At 40.7% G+C, this 17,734-nt stretch overlaps 1 protein-coding gene across 1 annotated transcript in view; it reads right to left on the reverse strand.

Annotated features, from left to right (window-relative positions):
• The window catches only part of EIF3H (eukaryotic translation initiation factor 3 subunit H), a 175,965-nt gene that overhangs the window by 19,454 nt on the left and 138,777 nt on the right, over positions 1 to 17,734 (reverse strand). The window contains exons 4-5 of the mRNA XM_018560856.1: positions 12,603 to 12,702; positions 10,894 to 11,043 (exon numbers count right to left, since the gene is read on the reverse strand). Of these exons, the coding sequence (XP_018416358.1) occupies positions 10,894 to 11,043; positions 12,603 to 12,702 (250 nt within the window). The remainder of the gene's footprint in view (positions 1 to 10,893; positions 11,044 to 12,602; positions 12,703 to 17,734) is intronic.

Consider the following 17,734-nt stretch of genomic DNA (forward strand, 5'->3'; position numbering starts at 1 on the left):
TGGGGGGGGGGACGACACAAAAAAGTGCCAAATATTCAAATGAGCAGACTGGGACAACAAGCACACCAGAGGACAATGTACATTCACATGTTAGACATATGTACCTCAGAGGACACCAGCGAGCTACTAAAAGAAATATGTTTCTTATACACAGCTGCAATAGCCACAGAGTACCGAAATATGTCATAATATAATGGGTGGATATTATAAATACACCAGCCAAACAGATGCTTTTGGGAGCCAACTAAACAGTTTATCCACAGAAGTCTATTCATTATATCCAACAAAATGAAAGAACAGGATTTGTGTCCAAAAGAAGCTAAGGCAAGATGTATATGGTCAATAATGTGCTTAGAATAAAAATATATTGCAGTTCTAGCAGGGGGCTTTCATTAGTTTTTGTTCAGGGTTTGGCAAGCAGAGATGATCTTTAGAGAACCATTTTGCATAAGGAAGCTTTAGAGCAGGCCTGTACACAAAAGGTCATTTAAAGCTAGATTAGCAGTTTTAGATAAATAGAAACAGAAGTGTTGAAATACTTTCATGGACTATATGACACTCCAGTACTGGTTAAATTATCATATGCCTAGGCATATGGCCCTATGATCTTTTCCAAAGGCCCAGGATCAATGTGTATCAGATCCTCCTCTTTCGCAAAGATCTTGTTAAAGCAGATCTTACACTCAAAAATCAAATTCTGCCAATGCATCCCTCTATGTATGATGCTTAATAATAACATAGCCATGTCAGATGTGAGATGCCGTATCCCTGTATGTTAGGAGTGATTAAAAGGAAGAGTATGAGATATTACTGATGAGACTTGATGGTGCAAAGCCATTATAGCTGTTGCTTCTTAAGAGTGTATCAAATGCTAAAGTTATTGTGGCAGTATGTTACCCCTTAACATAAAAGATGATTAACATAACATTCTGATTTCATGGAATAGCTGGGGGAAAAGGGCAATATCCTTATTGTGGATTCTAATGACCCGGATATTAATTGGGTTAGGGGAACTGTACATTTCTTGAACTTATTGCAGGACAATTTGATGGGTTAGATGGTGGAAGCCAAACTAGGAAAATTTGTCTGTTGGATCATTTAATTTTCAAACACAGAGCTAATTACAGATGTGCAAATTAGAGACAATGTGGGTAATAGTGGCCATTATTTAATTATATGTGTACATGAAAAAGGTTATAACAAGATGACATAATTTGTTATTTTAAGAATGCTAAATTTCAAAATGGCTAACTTCACTAAGCTGCACTCTCTACTGCATAATATTTCATAGGATTAATAATTGTTAAGAACAGAAGACACACACACACACACACACACACACACACACACACACACACACACACACACACAAATCCCCCTAGTTTAACTTTTTTCTTTATTTTTTCCCTCTTTCCCTTGTCACAGAGATAGCACGATTATGATAAATAATATAAATCACCGCTTAATAAAAAGATATGATATTTTAGGATGGAGGTAAAACAAGTCTGCAGGGATCCTCACGTCCCTTATGACTGTGCCACTAGGTGTAGAATAAGAGGGCATAACTATCACACTTGGTGTGTGGCAAGTTTGGCACTGTTATACGACACTTCCACATATTGATACTAAGGATACAGATATTTGGTGGATTAAGAAATTATGACTAGGTTTTTTTTCCCCCTTCCTTAGGGGATTAAACATTCGATGAATTTGGCACTAGGTATGGGAGGATGAGAGGTCCATAAGAACACTCCCTTTTTGGGGGGTTGGGAAGAATGTTGATGTAAGATATTGTGTTTGTTAAGGTATAATGTACTAATTTTTTTAATATAATTTTTTTGTTTTGTTTTTGTGTTAGGTTCTTCTGTTTGTTTATTGTATTGTATGAATATGTGAAATATTTCAATGTTATTAGTGTTCTAACCAATGTTGATTGACTTAGATCTGAAATTCTAGGTCAATATGTCAGTAACGTCTGTATTTTATGTCAATAATAAAAGAAAGTAAAGAAAAAAGAACAGAAGACAAGTGGGAGTGTTTTAAAGGACATTTTAAACAACTATATTTGTAAATGTATTCCAATGGCCAACAGATATATATAAAAAATAAAAACGAACGAGAAAAAGCTGCCTTTTAAAAAATAATTGGAAGGGACACCCTTTAATTTCAGAGCTACAAGGAAAGCAATGAAAGTTGCAAAATAATATGAAAAACATATTGCTAAGGTAACTGTAATTTGAATGGTGGAGATCCCCCTATTTCCATTGCAGTGAGTTTTCAATCCTGTATTATAGAACAGTGGTTTTATTATATGTGATTAATTATTCAGTCTTCTTTTTGCCTTTTAAGTAGTATTGGTATTTTACTCATGAGATATTTTTGTTCTTTATTGGTTTGTGTGGATATATATATATATACATACACACACACATACATACATACATATACACACACATATATATACATACACACACACATACATACATACATATACACACACATATATATATATACACACACACATACATACATACATATACACACACATATATATATATACACACACAATACAAAAAAAGTGATGGGGAGAAGGCAGATGTATTAAATACATTTTTGTCTTCATTATGAAAACCCAACATAGACAGGTTTGATAGTTGACTGTGAATGTACCTCTGTTGGCGATAGAAAACCAGTCTCAAAACAGATTAGACTAAAGGTGCCCACACACCTTACGATAATCGTACGATAAGTGCGGGAAATCCCGCGATCATACGATTATCGTAAGGTGTGTGGGAGCCGTGCGACCTCTGCTACTGTAAGGTTGCACGACTTTTATCTTAGGAACATGTTCGAAAACCAGCTGAACATCATACGATGTTCGGCTGGGTTGTGGCATTTTCACAAGATAAAAGCCGCACGGGCCGGTGTGCACAAGCGCACACTGCTCGTTCAACATTGCGGTTATCGGAAGCCCGCCCCGCCCCCGCAAGTACGTTTTTTTAATGACCTTACAACCATCACAAGACAAAAGCCTTGCGATGGTTGTAAGGTGTGTGCCCAGCTTAACTTAATGTAGATAAATCACCAGGACCAGATGGCTTACCACCCATGAGTCCTCAGAGAGCTTGCTTAGCTATGTAAAAAGCCGGGCCATTGTTTCTAATTTTTTAGGACACCTTAGGAATGGAATGGCATTAAGCAAATATGGTAAGAATATTAAGAAAAGGGTTAAGACGTATGATAGAAAACTACAGACTACTCAGCCTAACATCAATGGCATGTAAAATATTTAAGGGACTAAACTGGAACTATTGTGTGTGTTTGTATGTGAGACAGGGACCTTAGTTTGTAAACTCCTTGAGGGTAGAGAATGAGGTGAATGTACAGCATGTTAAACGCTGCAATTGACAGCGCTACATAAATACCTGCCTGGAATAAAGAAAACCTAAAAAAAAACACTAATTGGAAAAAGGATTTTTGTTTCACGCAGTTTTTAAAACTTTTTAGTTTGGCTTTTAGAAAAAAAAAAAAAAAAAAGGAGTGCTTTAAAAAAAAAGTCTCCCAAGCAAAGAAACCTACAGCAATACTGACAACTGCACTGCTTCTGACTTCAGCTTGGAAACAGGGAGGTAGGGCTGACAAGCTTATACATATGTCTTAAGGTGCCCATACACTGTGCGATTATCGCACGATAATCGTAGGAAATCCCGCTATGGTACGATAATCGCAAAGTGTATGGAAGACGTGCAACCGTTTTTACTGCACGTCTTTTGTCTTAGGAGCATACTAGAAAACCAGCCGAGAATCGTACGATTTTCGGCTGGTTTTTAGCATGATCGTAAGATCAATGCCGCACGGGCCGCTGTGCGCACGCACACACTGCCTGTTCAGCATTGCGGTCATCGGAAGCCCGCCCCTCAGGGGGGCGGGCCTGCGATGATCGCAAGTACGATCTGCCTGTCCAAGATGGGCACATCGTAGGTTTTTTTAATTACTTTACAACCATCGCAAGACTAAGGTCTTGCGATGGTTGTAAAGTGTATGGCCACCTTAAGGAGATCAGGTTTTTTGCATGAAGTCCATGGTCCCATCGCACTCCTGACCGCAAAAAAAATCCTCAGACGTGGGTGCTGCGTTAGTCAACGGGTGGCAGCTGTAGCAATCATGAGCAGAAACAGAGACACCGGCACTCCAGATTAGCAAGCAAACGTCTATTTATTGACATGCAGCATAGTAGAAAAAAGCAACAAACGTTTCAGGGTCGCACAGGATCCCCTTCATCAGGCAAAGCATACAGTGACTGTATGCTTTACGCAACTGTATGCTTTGCCTGATGAAGGGGATCATGTGCGACCCCGAAACGTTTGTTGCTTTTTTTCTACTATGCTGCACGTCAATAAATAGACGTTTGCTTGCTAATTTTGGTGTCTCTGTTTCTGCTTAGGTTTTTTGCATGTCACAATGGCGCTTACAGCTTGCTAGCACCAAGCATCGGTGTCAGCCATTTGAATTTAGCTGCCTCTTCTGTCCTCGGGAGCACAAACTTGAACATACCCTTCAGAGCGGTGTCTGTCAAGGTAAAAAAAAAAGTGACAAGGTACAAGGAGCGAGTTCTACGTCAAGAAATCAAAAATTCCCCTTGTGTACCACAGCCATAGATCACTTTTTTTTACGACACTAACACTCTGAAAGAAAGCGAGCTGCATGAGCGGATTTTATATGAATCTCTGGGACTTGGGCCGTGGAACAGGCAGTTATTGTTAGAACTTGCGGTAATGCAGTGTTTGCTTCCATCGCCAGGGAAACGGAGGCCTGGAAACAGATAGCTAAAACAGATGTGCTGCGAGACATGAAGTAACTGATAAGTATGATCCAAGAGCACGGGGCCCTTTTTCCACAGATCTGCGCTGTGTGATACGCCCCCACTGCTCCTACAAAAGGGACAACACTTCTCCACACGCCACAATCTTTCAATGATAACTAATTGCTGCATATATATTAAAAAAAAGTTATTGCTTATTAAATGGCAATTACAGAACAGACTGATTTCCAGGGTACTATAGCAGTTACTTAAATGTAAATTAAGGCCATAAAAAAAGAGAAATGGGCTTTGAGATGGACATAGTGTAGTGAAAATTAAGCATGACAGAGGTTTTGTTTTGTTACTTTCGATGCTAGCATAATAGTCTTGCATTTCCAGTCCTTTCCGTTTCATTTAAACTGTGTACAATTCTAGAGCCTATGTAAGGAAAATGGAGAGAGATGCGGGATGCCTGCGGTAATCATACAGCCTTAAAGTGACTGGCACCACAAAAAACATTTATTTAAAAAGCGCAAAGTAAAAGACTTTCAAATACTTTGCTATCTTACTTATATGCGCCTCCAGTATTCACTATGGTTTGTCCCACTGGATGCAATCTCAGCCAAGGCACGGGGCTGCGGGACAGGTGACTATTCATAGTTGTCTTTTACAGGCAGTTTTTTTTTTAATGAGGCACCAGTCACTTTAAAGGATATAGATCGATAGAGAGAGATCGAGATATCGATAGAGAGAGATCGAGATATCGATAGAGAGAGATCGAGATATCGAGAGAGAGAGATCGAGATATCGAGAGAGAGAGATCGAGATATCGAGAGAGAGAGATCGAGATATCGAGAGAGAGAGATCGAGATATCGAGAGAGAGAGATCGAGATATCGAGAGAGAGAGATCGAGATATCGAGAGAGAGAGATCGAGATCTATATATAAATATAAAAGGGATGCACCGATACCAAGTACCGTACTCGGTACAAGTACAGATACTTTGAGCTCCAAGACTAGACTAGAGAGAAATTCAGAAGTTAGGAGGCAGCTGTCATTTGTAAGGGGCACACGGAGCTCCTGGGATTTGTACATCTCTGCTTTAATGTATGATTTTGTTTTTATAAACATATAGAAAGGGATGCACTGATACCATTTTTGCAAGTACAGGTACTGATACTTGCCCAAGTACTTACAGATACAAGTACCGATACATTTTTGTTTATTGTCATGTGAAAGTTTTTCTAAAACAATATCAACTAATGATTTCAGGACAGTGGTGGAGCGCCAGAGCTTGGTCCCAGCTGCAGATCAGAAAGGATATGTCCTAAAGGGCCTAGAGCCCAGATCAGGAAGGATACTTCCTGAGGGGCCTAGAGCCCAGATCAGAAAGGGCTAAGTGTCCTCCAACAATCCACCAGACACGTGGAGCAACACAGAACCTGAATGACGACAATTAGACCAACGTCAACTGGGATAAACAGAACAAACCAACGGGTCACATCCAGAACAGGTCCTAAAGAAAACAATGGACAGGGAGAGGAGATGCCAGTCCATCTAAGAAAGGGTGAAGCCTTAAACTCCTAACCCTAGAAATTAGAGAAGGTACCAAAAACAAGGTTGTTTGGCCAGACAACCCAAATCCCAAAAGACAGCAAAATCTGCAGACTTCTTACACGATGATAGCTCAACAGTTAACCAATAACCTCAAAGTCAGTCTGACTTAGGAGAAAAACAGCATCCCAGCAGTACAGAAGTCTATCCTGAAAGCTTACGCCATTTCCGACAAGCTGTGGCAGATTAAGGTTACAGTCAGCCTAGGGCAGATAGCCACACCAATTATCTCGAACTGGGATCTAAAAAAGTAACATTTGTTTCTGAGCAAAATCCTCAAAAGGTGAGCACACCGTCCATCTACCCGGTGGCCTGCCTGTTGAGGTGGATCACTGAAGCATCTACAGGATGTGTCGACCTACCGTCTCTATACTAGTTTGGAAAGGGGAAAAGATCCAATACACTAGCAGCTGTGACTCAAGATCCTGCAGTATGCTCCCTGTCATCATACAAAAATGACTTAAATAATGGGTGTAGCGGGAAGGTGTTTGCAGCTAAAGGAACTCTGAAAGACTCAATTCCTGGAACAGGCTGCTCGTCCAAGTGCAGAACGTCACACATTGCCTCAATGTTAACAAAAAAAAACCCTGAAAATACAGCTCAGCCACAGGAAACGAAGTGCATCACAGAGGTAGACTGACTGAATCAGAGGTAGTAACAGGAGCAATGGGCTCAATATGGCTTGAGGGCTCATGGGGTCTAAGTTGGCAGTAGGGTGCGCTTGGAGCCTCTTTCAGCAGAATGCCCCAATAACTGAGCACATGTAACCAGGAAGCACAGAGTGGACAGCAAGGTCCCTGCGGACATGGAGGAGGCTGTGGCCCTGACTGACTCAGATGAAGATAGATGAACCAATAATATGCATCCCAGGACATCGATTCCTACTAGGTATAACAAAAAAAATGCAACCACTAGGCGAGTAATGTGTGTGCGTGTGCATACACACACACACTGTATATAGGCACATCTAAGCATATATATGAAGTGCACAAACGAATTACATGCAAAAATAATTAAATTCTGTAAGCTCTCTTATGCATGGGCTCTCCCAGAAAGCTTTGCTATTGGTGTTAACAAACCAACTCATGTTGGTTTGTGAACACCAGCAAATTGACATCTTCAGGAATTTGTATATGAAGACATTCGTATATACATATAACCCTAAGTTGCAGGTGTATACTTTCAAAGTTACAAACAGGCTGGTGTCATCGGGCTCTTTTCCAACATCCTCACAGCCACGAGGAAAAAAAAAAAAAATATAGTGCTTTCTACTAAAACTTAAGCTTTAAGTCACATTGTACTCACGCAGGTGTGAATTTGCCTGTAATAGTTTACTACTTGTCTTGTGGGGGTCAGAAAACGTTCTTTTAAATTACTCCACTTCTGCATATCGGGTCCAACACACATATAGCTAGAGAAGCAGGAAAAGAGGTAGGGTAGCCTGCTAAGAAGAATATATGAAGAGGTACTTTATCAAGAATTTATGTCTAGAGCTTAACCCTACAGTTGCTGGGAAGCCTGAGATGAATATCATGGCCAAGTAGCATAAAAAAAAAAGTTACAATTGACTTTTATGCCGTAATCTACTTAAGTGAACAGAGAAAGAAGCCATACGTTTTTTGTTAAAGAAAACACAGATCCAGACGTGATGGCTTTATAGTGTGTAGAATGACATTATATTAGCTTAGTCTTATAATACCGCTGGATCAGCTCAAGTGTTAGGCCCAGCCATAGCACCCCTCCACCCCGCTGTTATAGGTTTACATTTACAACCCATTATTGTCCCGGGGAAAACTGAAACAAACTGACATTTTTCAAAGCCAATAAGATGATCTATAGCGTGTCTTACTGGCCGCCGGATAACAAGTATTTCATTCAATATATACATTGTGCGGAATTCGATTTCGGAGATGTGAAATGGTAAATGTCTTTGGCAGCGGCCGATATTATTCCCTACCGCCACAGAGCAATAAATGGTAGCCCGCTGCCCTAAGCTGAACCGTGGCCATCACTTTCTACCCTTGTTGAGTTAGTATATAAAAGCTTCATGAATCAGGAAACACATCTGTGCCTGTCAGGCACCGCTGGCTGAAGTTCTGAGGTAGCTTGTACGTCTTTCAGCCAAGGAGCGGCAGAAAAATTATAATAAGGTGATGTCTACAAATCTGCACGATAAGGCAGGAACGTGGCCAGGAGGGGATGGAGGCACTAAAATGGCCAGTGACTTCTGAAAATGGAGGAGATAGAACATGCAGATCACAAGTATCATGTGAAACATATTGTATGCTATACACAGGAATATGACCCAGCTGTTTAAAATTTAAAGGGAATAAGTGAAAAAAAAACCCCTTCATAAACAGCATATTCATCTAAACAATGATCTTTATTAATGTGTCTGAGGAAGAGAAAGCGCAGTACAATGCAACAGGAGCCAATCAGCATCAAACATCCACTCGTAAATTGGCAAAGTAGGATTGAATATGATCATTTTCTAAACAGCAGCACAGATGATGCTTATTTGAGACACTCACTTATGTAAAGTCCATCCTACTGTTAGAAACTTCACAACTGTTCTGATGCGCAAGCTTTAACTACCTGAAGCGTCAGATTGCCTGGATGATCATATCCAATCCTACTTTGCCAATTAATGAGTGAATGTTTGAAGCTGATTGGCTCCTCTAGCATCATGCAGGGCTTTCTTTTCTTCAGACACATTAATAAAAGGTCATTGTTTAGATGTAAATGCTGTTTATGTAGGTTTTTTTTTTTTATTTATTCCCTGTAGGTTTTTAACAGCTGGATCATATTTCTGTGTATAGGATACATACTTTTGATCTGCATGTTATATCTCCTCCATTTTCAGAAGTCAATGGCCATTTTAGCGCCTGCATCCCCTCCTGGTCATGTTCCTGCCTTATCATACAGACTTGTAGGACATTACCTTATAATAGACTTTCTCCTGCTGCAGATAGTGGCTATTCCCGCCAACCCCTACATCACTACTGTGTAATGTAGTGATCTAGTTCCAGACATTGAAGTGTTAGTGGAGCACTGGACAGTAGGGATGCACCGATATATTGGTTGAAAATGGCACTTTTGGCAAAATGCAGAAAGCACCATTTTCTGGCCTAAATAGCGGTGCATCCATTCTCTCTCTCTCCTCCCTGCTGGGAGCTGTTTTGTGTCCCAGCGGGGAGGAGAGAAACTGTCACAGGCGGCCGAGCGGTGCGGGAGGAGTAGAGCGCTGTGACCGGCCGGTGTCTCTCCTCCCACACCACTCAGCCTCCTGTTACAGATCGGGAGAGCGGTGGGGGCAGAGATAGCTTGCAGTGCTGTCATAGGAGGCTGAGCTCCACTCGCTCAGCCTCCTGTGACAGTGAGTCAGGAAGAAGAGCAGATACAAGCAGTCAGTGATCGCTGAGTGTTTGTACATAATTGAGAACAGAGTATGGTTACTATATCCTCAATTGTGAATGAATGGGAAGTGATCTACAACAACTCCTGCTCATTCATGATTGTGGATATAATAAAACACACTATGTCCTTATGTTATGAATGAACAGGATCACTCAGTATAGAGGATTCCTGTTCATTTAGAACAGGGGCTGCAGAAAAAGAGATTGAGGACTCTGTGTCCTCAATTTCTTTTTCTATTGTAAAAGGGAAATATCAGGGGTTTGTTTAGACCCCTTATATTTCCCCAAAGCCCCTAAAAGTAAAAAAAAATAAAAAATGGATAAAAAATTAAATATAAAAAAAAATTAAGAAGTTTATAAAAAATAAAAATATATTTGAAAAAACTGAAAAAAAGTTAGAATAAAAAACATTCAGTTTCAGGCTGACTTTTTTTCATTTCGGTTTTGAAATTTTCATTTTGGTGCACCACTACTGGACACTGTATTGTAAACCAATTTGCAGGCAAGCAGTAAGGAAAGATTCCTGTACAGCAGTGGTCACTGTTGTAGTGAGACAAATAGACTGTCAAAAAATGAGAGCACCATTGGTGAATAGGTCCAGTTGATTTTTTCTTTGCCAAAGTAAGAATCACAGGAGGGAGTATCCACTGAGTTTTGGCTTACCGTTCCCCTTTCATCGGGGGTTGTATTGGTGAAATAAAAGACTATGCACACTGGACGAGGATGAAATGGTTCAAAAGGTATCTAACATGTGTAGGAGCGCTCCTTCAGGGTCCCAGGGTCCCTAGACTTTTGGACAGTCTAACTTTTTCATAATGATGTAGGAGATGGCAGAAAATCTCAGGGCACAGCAGTGGACATGCTGAATCTAAATGTGGCGGACAAAAGTGACAACCATAGCTCTGCAACAGAGCAAAGTATTCAGTTGCTATTAGGATTTTCTTCTTTTACAGGACGGCACCATTTCAGGTCATCTATGCTAGCAACACAGTCGTTTAAGCCGATGCTACTTTTAGGTAAATGTGAATGGATGTTTAATGGTTGAGATAAGCCCATTCTCACCTGCTGGACAGACTAAGCAGCTCATGTTTCTCGGCCACAGGCGCCTTCTTATCCAACTCCCAGATCAGCACGTTGATGAGATGAGAGTTCTTAATGACAATAGGAACCTCTTCAAACATGTTTTCGAAGGCAATGTTGGCTTTTTTCAATCTGAAGATGAGAGACAGTTGAAAACTGATCAGAAACAAAGCAATATTACATTGATATAACGACTAAGTGTTTCTGGTAGTATTTAGCTGTATATATTGGACTTCCTGCAAACTCCATTAAAAGTAAGAAACATCTGATCAATGTCAACGACGTGAAAAATATCCCAATGCATGTCCACTGTCCCCTGCAAAAACCTATTATACTCCCCACTCCAGTGGCTGTGTCACCTACTTTCCCCTTCATTCCAAAGCTGCTGTCTTAATCAGTTTCATGGTCTTGCGGAGTGTCTAATGGAGGCTGTAGCACTGGAACGCTGGGGAGGCAGGTGACACTGCTGCTAGAGAAGCGAGTATAATAGCTCTTGTTTTAAAGGGGACTTGCATTAGGAGATTGCCATGCGACTCGCAAGGTGATTTTACAATAAACCAGACACTATGTTTCAAAGATTGGAATATACCCATCCACCCTCAGATAGGCAACTGGCATGCAGGAAAAACCCAACAGTTTATAGATCAATCCAAGTTTTTGGCGAAGCGTTAGACCCTCTGCCAGGTCTACATTGTAGTCTGGTTCCCTCTGGGGAATTTCCTCTGACAACCTGCACTGCCGGTCAAAGGTCCTAACTTTTCTGCACATTACCAAAACCATTTTTTTGCTGTTTGTGTCTCCACTGCAAAGCCTCTTTCTCCCTACCGCAAAGGGACCTTCAAGATATGGATAATCTAGTACTTAAGGATAGGAGGACCCAAAACAGATCTTTTTGTTCTTTATAGGCTGAACAGGCTGGCTTCTTATATCTCAGACTGCAGTGGTAAAATGTCTCTTCCAGACCGCAAAGCTCCCACACACACTCATGACCATTAAACAAAAATGGCTTCAGGGCAAAAAATTGGTGATGTTGCAAATCCACAACAAAACGCAGGTAATGTTGATGAGCAAGAAGGGGATGTGTAAATACTTGATATCCACTGATGCCAAGAAGTCTCACAGGTGAAGACAGACTATTGCAAAGCGTGCAGATTCCATATGGAATTTTTGGACTTGCAGAAGCCTGCTGAGAATCTTCAGTTCAAGAATATGGCCCCCAGAAACATCTACTCATAGCACTGTAGTGAAAGCAGGCCCTGCCTACATGAGAGTGGCAACTCTGATTTTCTGAATTCAGGAGCTGTGCAGCAAGATTCCCCACTCCATGACAGGAAGCTGCATTAGATGGACTCCAATAGCAGGATCAACAGGTATTTGTGAGACTTTTGCAAAAAATGTGCATATGCACTTATATTTCAGTGCTGCAGCAGATATGTTTTTCTGTTTTAAAGGGAGGTCATAGTTGTACTTCAAAATTTTGATGTGTCAATGGTCTAAAACTGATTATGGAATAAAAGAAACATAGGGAAAAAGTGAAGATGGATATTCAGGAGGTATGTTTCTTGAAGCATACATGGGATCAGTTTACCTCAGACAGCTGATGAAGGTGTTCTCTACAGCTTACCTCACACCTCCACAATGTGAGAAACAAGCAACACGCCAAGAAACACACAGACACTGGAAACACGTACCCTTCCACACTGAAGTCTTTCTCCTTGCAGACTTCCATCAGTTTCGGAGTCAGCCTATAAGCCTTAAGCGACAATGAGCCCTGAGCCGTTTTAATGGGATCTAAACAAGCAGGAAGAGAGCGTTATTCATGGGCACAAGATACATTTCTAAAACCAAAAACTCATTCGATAAGCAGGATATAAAATCGGATGTTATTTAAAAAGTCATAAATAGGCATTATCCAAAACAAAAAACATTGCTTGAGAGCAAAACCAAGGCAACAAGTATAATCTTTATGTGATCGGTTAATGTAACTTAGCAAACAGCCACAGTGCTAAAGTGAGGAAGGCCGGGACTTTAATTTTAGCCAATGTTTCTCTGTACCTTACTCGCTGTCCTTGTTCTTCAATAGAAGCCCCTAGACTGTGTAGCCACTAAACAACCAAGGTGTAAACCAGGTTAACGCACGCAAGTCAGGATGAAAAATAAAAGGTCAAAGATTTAAAAAGAGGGCACTTCGATGTGAAGGGATCCCTCTTAAAATTTATGACTTTTTAATCAGAGGTGCCTCAAGATTTTGCATAACCAACCAGAATACAGATTGACTGGATCATTCGTAAGAGATTGCTTAGATGACCCAGCGTATTCCTGAACAGGCGATCACAAAAACAATACCACGTTTTGCATTGTTCTGTTGTGCTTTTACCTATAGCAATCACAAATCAAGCATGCAAAGAAAATATGTCTTCTTCCCCCAAAGGAACCAATTAGTATCCTTGATTTATTTAGAAATGCTCAATGTATAAGTGACAGTTGGAAGCTAGTTGGTTTGAACAAAAAGTTTCTCAGAACACTTTTCATACAGCAACCCCTAAACCTCTTGGATGGCACTTGGACCGTGAATTGATTTTAATTGCATGCTAAACTGTATTAGAGAGACATAGATATCAATAGCTTGGGATGATTTAGAAAAACTGGGGGCATCGTCCTCTCTCATATATATCTATATGTCCACTCCCACACACATAAGTCTGCATCCAGCGTGAGGATGAAATGATGACGCTACATGCAGCATTATACCATTGAACAATGATACATTTCATTGCTTCAAGCAATCTTTCCATCCTAAATGATTATCTGACAAAGTAAAACAGTTTGATCAAATCAGATCAGACTGTGGCCAGGCCTGGTGATTTCCCTTACAATAAGATTCCATTTTCTGCTAAAATCACAAGGCAATGGAAGACCTAACATGGTGGTTTTGATCAACTGGAAGGAGATGAGATCAAAAGTGTCCCGAACAAACGTAGCTGAAAAATCGGAATACTTGACTAAAGCACTGTAGCTTCCCCCCAGTTACGATTCGACCTTTCAATAAAATGTACCGCATCTGTCAATTTATTGTCCACATTCAACTTTACAATTGACTGTTAACATTCTGTGCTTTGCATAGCAGCACACCAAAAAATAGACTTGTAGTATTTTTAGTACATACAGTATGTACGTTATGGAATGCTGCAGTGAGGGTCAAATGGCGCCCACTGTACATTGGGGCGCCATGCTAAATGAATGGCAACGCATTACAGAGCAGAGTGCTGGCATAACTCCAACGCACAAGCGCAAAGGGGTCCTACATTAAAAAAAAAAAAAAAAAAAAAAAAATTTTGAAAAAAGAATACTTTTGCACCACCAAAAAAAAAAAAAAAAAAAAAAAAAAAACATTTTGTAAAGAGTATACTGTTGTAGCACCATTGACTGAATGGAGAAGGGCTCTCATCAGTTATAAGTTAATATATGTAAATTACAATGATTATCCTTGTTCAACCTCTCGCCTAGGAAATCTGAACAAGGTCAATCTGTGCAAAACCTAGAAGGCTCGGGGAGCCGATGCCTGTTCAAACCGACGCTGGGTTGAAAAACTCTAACAGACGTGTACTCCGTAGAGTATACACAGCTGTAAATGTCCTGGGGCTGACAACTAATACAATAAACCTACAGCAAGCCAAAAAACTCCCAAATGTGAGAGCAGCCGGCTACTGCCCTTAAAGGGGCCCACATCTGGTTTCCCTAATTCCTGCACTATGGAATTATTAGAAAGCACACTTATACAGTTTTATGCAAAAAGTCTGGCCCCCCTGAAAAAAAAAAAAAGTTTAATTGAATTGTGTTTTTAGTAAAAATATTCACACAACCTGCACAGGGAAGGCATTTAAACCTGACATATTGCTGCAACATTTTAGTGCACAGTTTTTTAAATACTGAATTTAATTACTAATAAATCTTTAAGTAGATGTCAAGTAAGCCAAAAAAACAAACAGATTAGTGAACTAGGAATAGGGCTGCAGCTAACGATTATTTTCATAATCGATTAGTTAGCCGATTATTAAGTTCGATTAATCGACTAATCGGATTAAAAAAAACAAGGGCTCCAGTGATGGACTACTAGTTTCTATTGAGATTGTAGTCCATCACGGGAGCAAGCTTGGCGCGGTGGAAGTATGGTGTGGAGTGTGGTGTGCAATATAGTACATTATACAGCGGCGCAGTGCAGAATACCAGCAGCTATAGAGGAATGTAGCAATAGTACATTATACTATAATGTACTATTGCTGTGATTTGTAGTCCTCTGTAGCTGGGGTTATTCTGCATTGCACTGTATATAATGTATTATTGCTGGGATTTGTAGTCCTCTATAGCTGGTGACATTCTGCAGTGCGCTGTATAATGATTATACGGCGAAATGCAGAATACCAGCAGCTATATAGGAATACAACAAATGCCAGCAATAGTACAACATTATACTATAATGTACTATTGCTGGGATTTGTAGTCCTCCATAGCTGGTGGTATTCTCCATTGCACCGTATAATGATTATACTGCACAATGCAGATTACCACTGACCAGTTATAGAGGAACTACAAATCCCAGCAATAATACATTATACAGCGCAATGGAGAATACCAGCAGCTATAGAGGAACAACAAATCCCAGCAATAATACATTACACCGGGTGTTTAATATATTATTGCTGGCATTTGTTGTTCCTCTATAGCTGCTGGTGTTCTGCAGTGTGTCGCTGTATTATACAATGCAGAACACCATGCACAATACAATGCAATGCAGAAAACCAATGTATAATACACCGGCACACTGCAGAACATTAGCAGCTATAGAGGAACAACAAGTCCCAGCAATAATACATTATACAGGCTGTATAGCTACTAATGTTCTGCAGTGTGCCGCTTTAAAAAAAAAACACAGGAAACATTACAAAGCTCCGGCCGATCTCTACTTACCTTGAATGACGGTGTTGTCGGCGGGCAGCGGCGTTCGTTGTCGGCAGGCAGCGGCGTTCGTTGTCGGCAGGCAGCGGCGAGTCGGGAAGCTCACCGGGAGGAGAGGGCCAGACGCATGTCCTCAGCGTGGTGTAAGTGGGTATACCAGCGTAGGCTCGAGCGGCTTAACTGACGTGGGCGTGGCGTAGGACATAAGCAGCGGGCGTGAGCGGCGAGCGGGAAATTTGAATTTTAGCCGACGAATCGACGATGGAAAACGTTGACAACGTTTTCCATCGTCGCTTTTAATCGACTTAATTGAATAATTGTTGCAGCTCTACACTATATAATTTTGTGATCCGTCTAGCATTACACCGTATAATGTTTATACTGCACAATGCAGATTACCACTGACCAGTTATAGAGGAACTACAAATCCCAGCAATAATACATTATACAGCGCGATGGAGAATACCAGCAGCTATAGAGGAACAAATCCCAGCAATAATACATTATACAGCGCAATGGAGAATAGCACCAGCTATAGAGGAACAACAAATCCCAGCAATAATACATTATACAGCGCAATGGAGAATAGCACCAGCTATAGAGGAACAACAAATCCCAGCAATAATACATTATACCGGGTGTTTAATATATTATTGCTGGCATTTGTTGTTCCTCTATAGCTGCTGGTGTTCTGCAGTGTGTCGCTGTATTATACAATGCAGAACACCATGCACAATACAATGCAATGCAGAAAACCAATGTATAATACACCGGCACACTGCAGAACATTAGCAGCTATAGAGGAACAACAAGTCCCAGCAATAATACATTATACAGGCTGTATAATGTATTATTGTAGGGATTTGGTGTTCCTCTATAGCTACTAATGTTCTGCAGTGTGCCGCTTTAAAAAAAAAAAACACACACAGGAAACATTACAAAGCTCCCGGCCGATCTCGACTTACCTTGAATGACGGTGTTGTCGGCGGGCAGCGGCGTTGTTCGTTGTCGGCAGGCAGCGGCGAGTCGGGAAGCTCACCGGGAGGAGAGGGCCAGACGCATGTCCTCAGCGTGGCGTAAGCGGCGTCGCGTAAGCGGGTATACCAGCGTAGGCGCGAGCGGCTTAACTGACGTGGGCGTGGCGTAGGCGGCGGACGTAAGCAGCGGGCGTGAGCGGCGAGCGGGAAATTTGAATTTTAGCCGACGAATCAACGATGGAAAACGTTGACAACGTTTTCCATCGTCGATTTTAATCGACTTAATTGAATAATTGTTGCAGCTCTACACTATATAATTTTGTGATCCGTCTGTCACAAAAATATTTATTCGGGAAGTTTTAGACAAATTGTTTAGTGATTGAAGATCATTTTTTTGGCCGTGTACTTCAAAGGGAGCACGCCCCAAATTAACAGATAATAGCTAGATTAAAAAGATTCTACCTCAAGGTGTGCAAAAACCTTAGGGGAGGGGCTTTTAAGAAATACTAGAAGGGGCCATCTGAATGAATTGTTAATCATGTTTTGAGGTAGAATCTTTTTAATCTAGCTAAATTGTTTAGTGATGCAAGGGTAAGGCACTGAAAGGTTGTTTGCTGTAAGGTTTATGTTGGCTATTCATGCCACCAGATGTCTATTCTGTTTATGGTAATAAGCAATAACTAGGCAGGAGCAGTGAACATAGTAAATCATGCATCTGTGGCTTCTAACATGAGTATACTTTTACTCTCAGGCTATCCATTCAAAAATCAGGGTAAAAAAGGGAATGCTTTTGAGTAAGTCTTCAATGTGGAATTTCTAAAACTGCAGTTTTACATACCTTACAGACTCTAGGCAGCTACATTTGTAGTCCTGACGTACCAGCGCCGAGT

This window comes from Nanorana parkeri, unplaced genomic scaffold (genome assembly GCF_000935625.1).
Source record: "Nanorana parkeri isolate BGI_ZX_2015 unplaced genomic scaffold, ASM93562v1 scaffold482, whole genome shotgun sequence".
In the NCBI taxonomy this organism is placed as follows: domain Eukaryota; kingdom Metazoa; phylum Chordata; class Amphibia; order Anura; family Dicroglossidae; genus Nanorana; species Nanorana parkeri.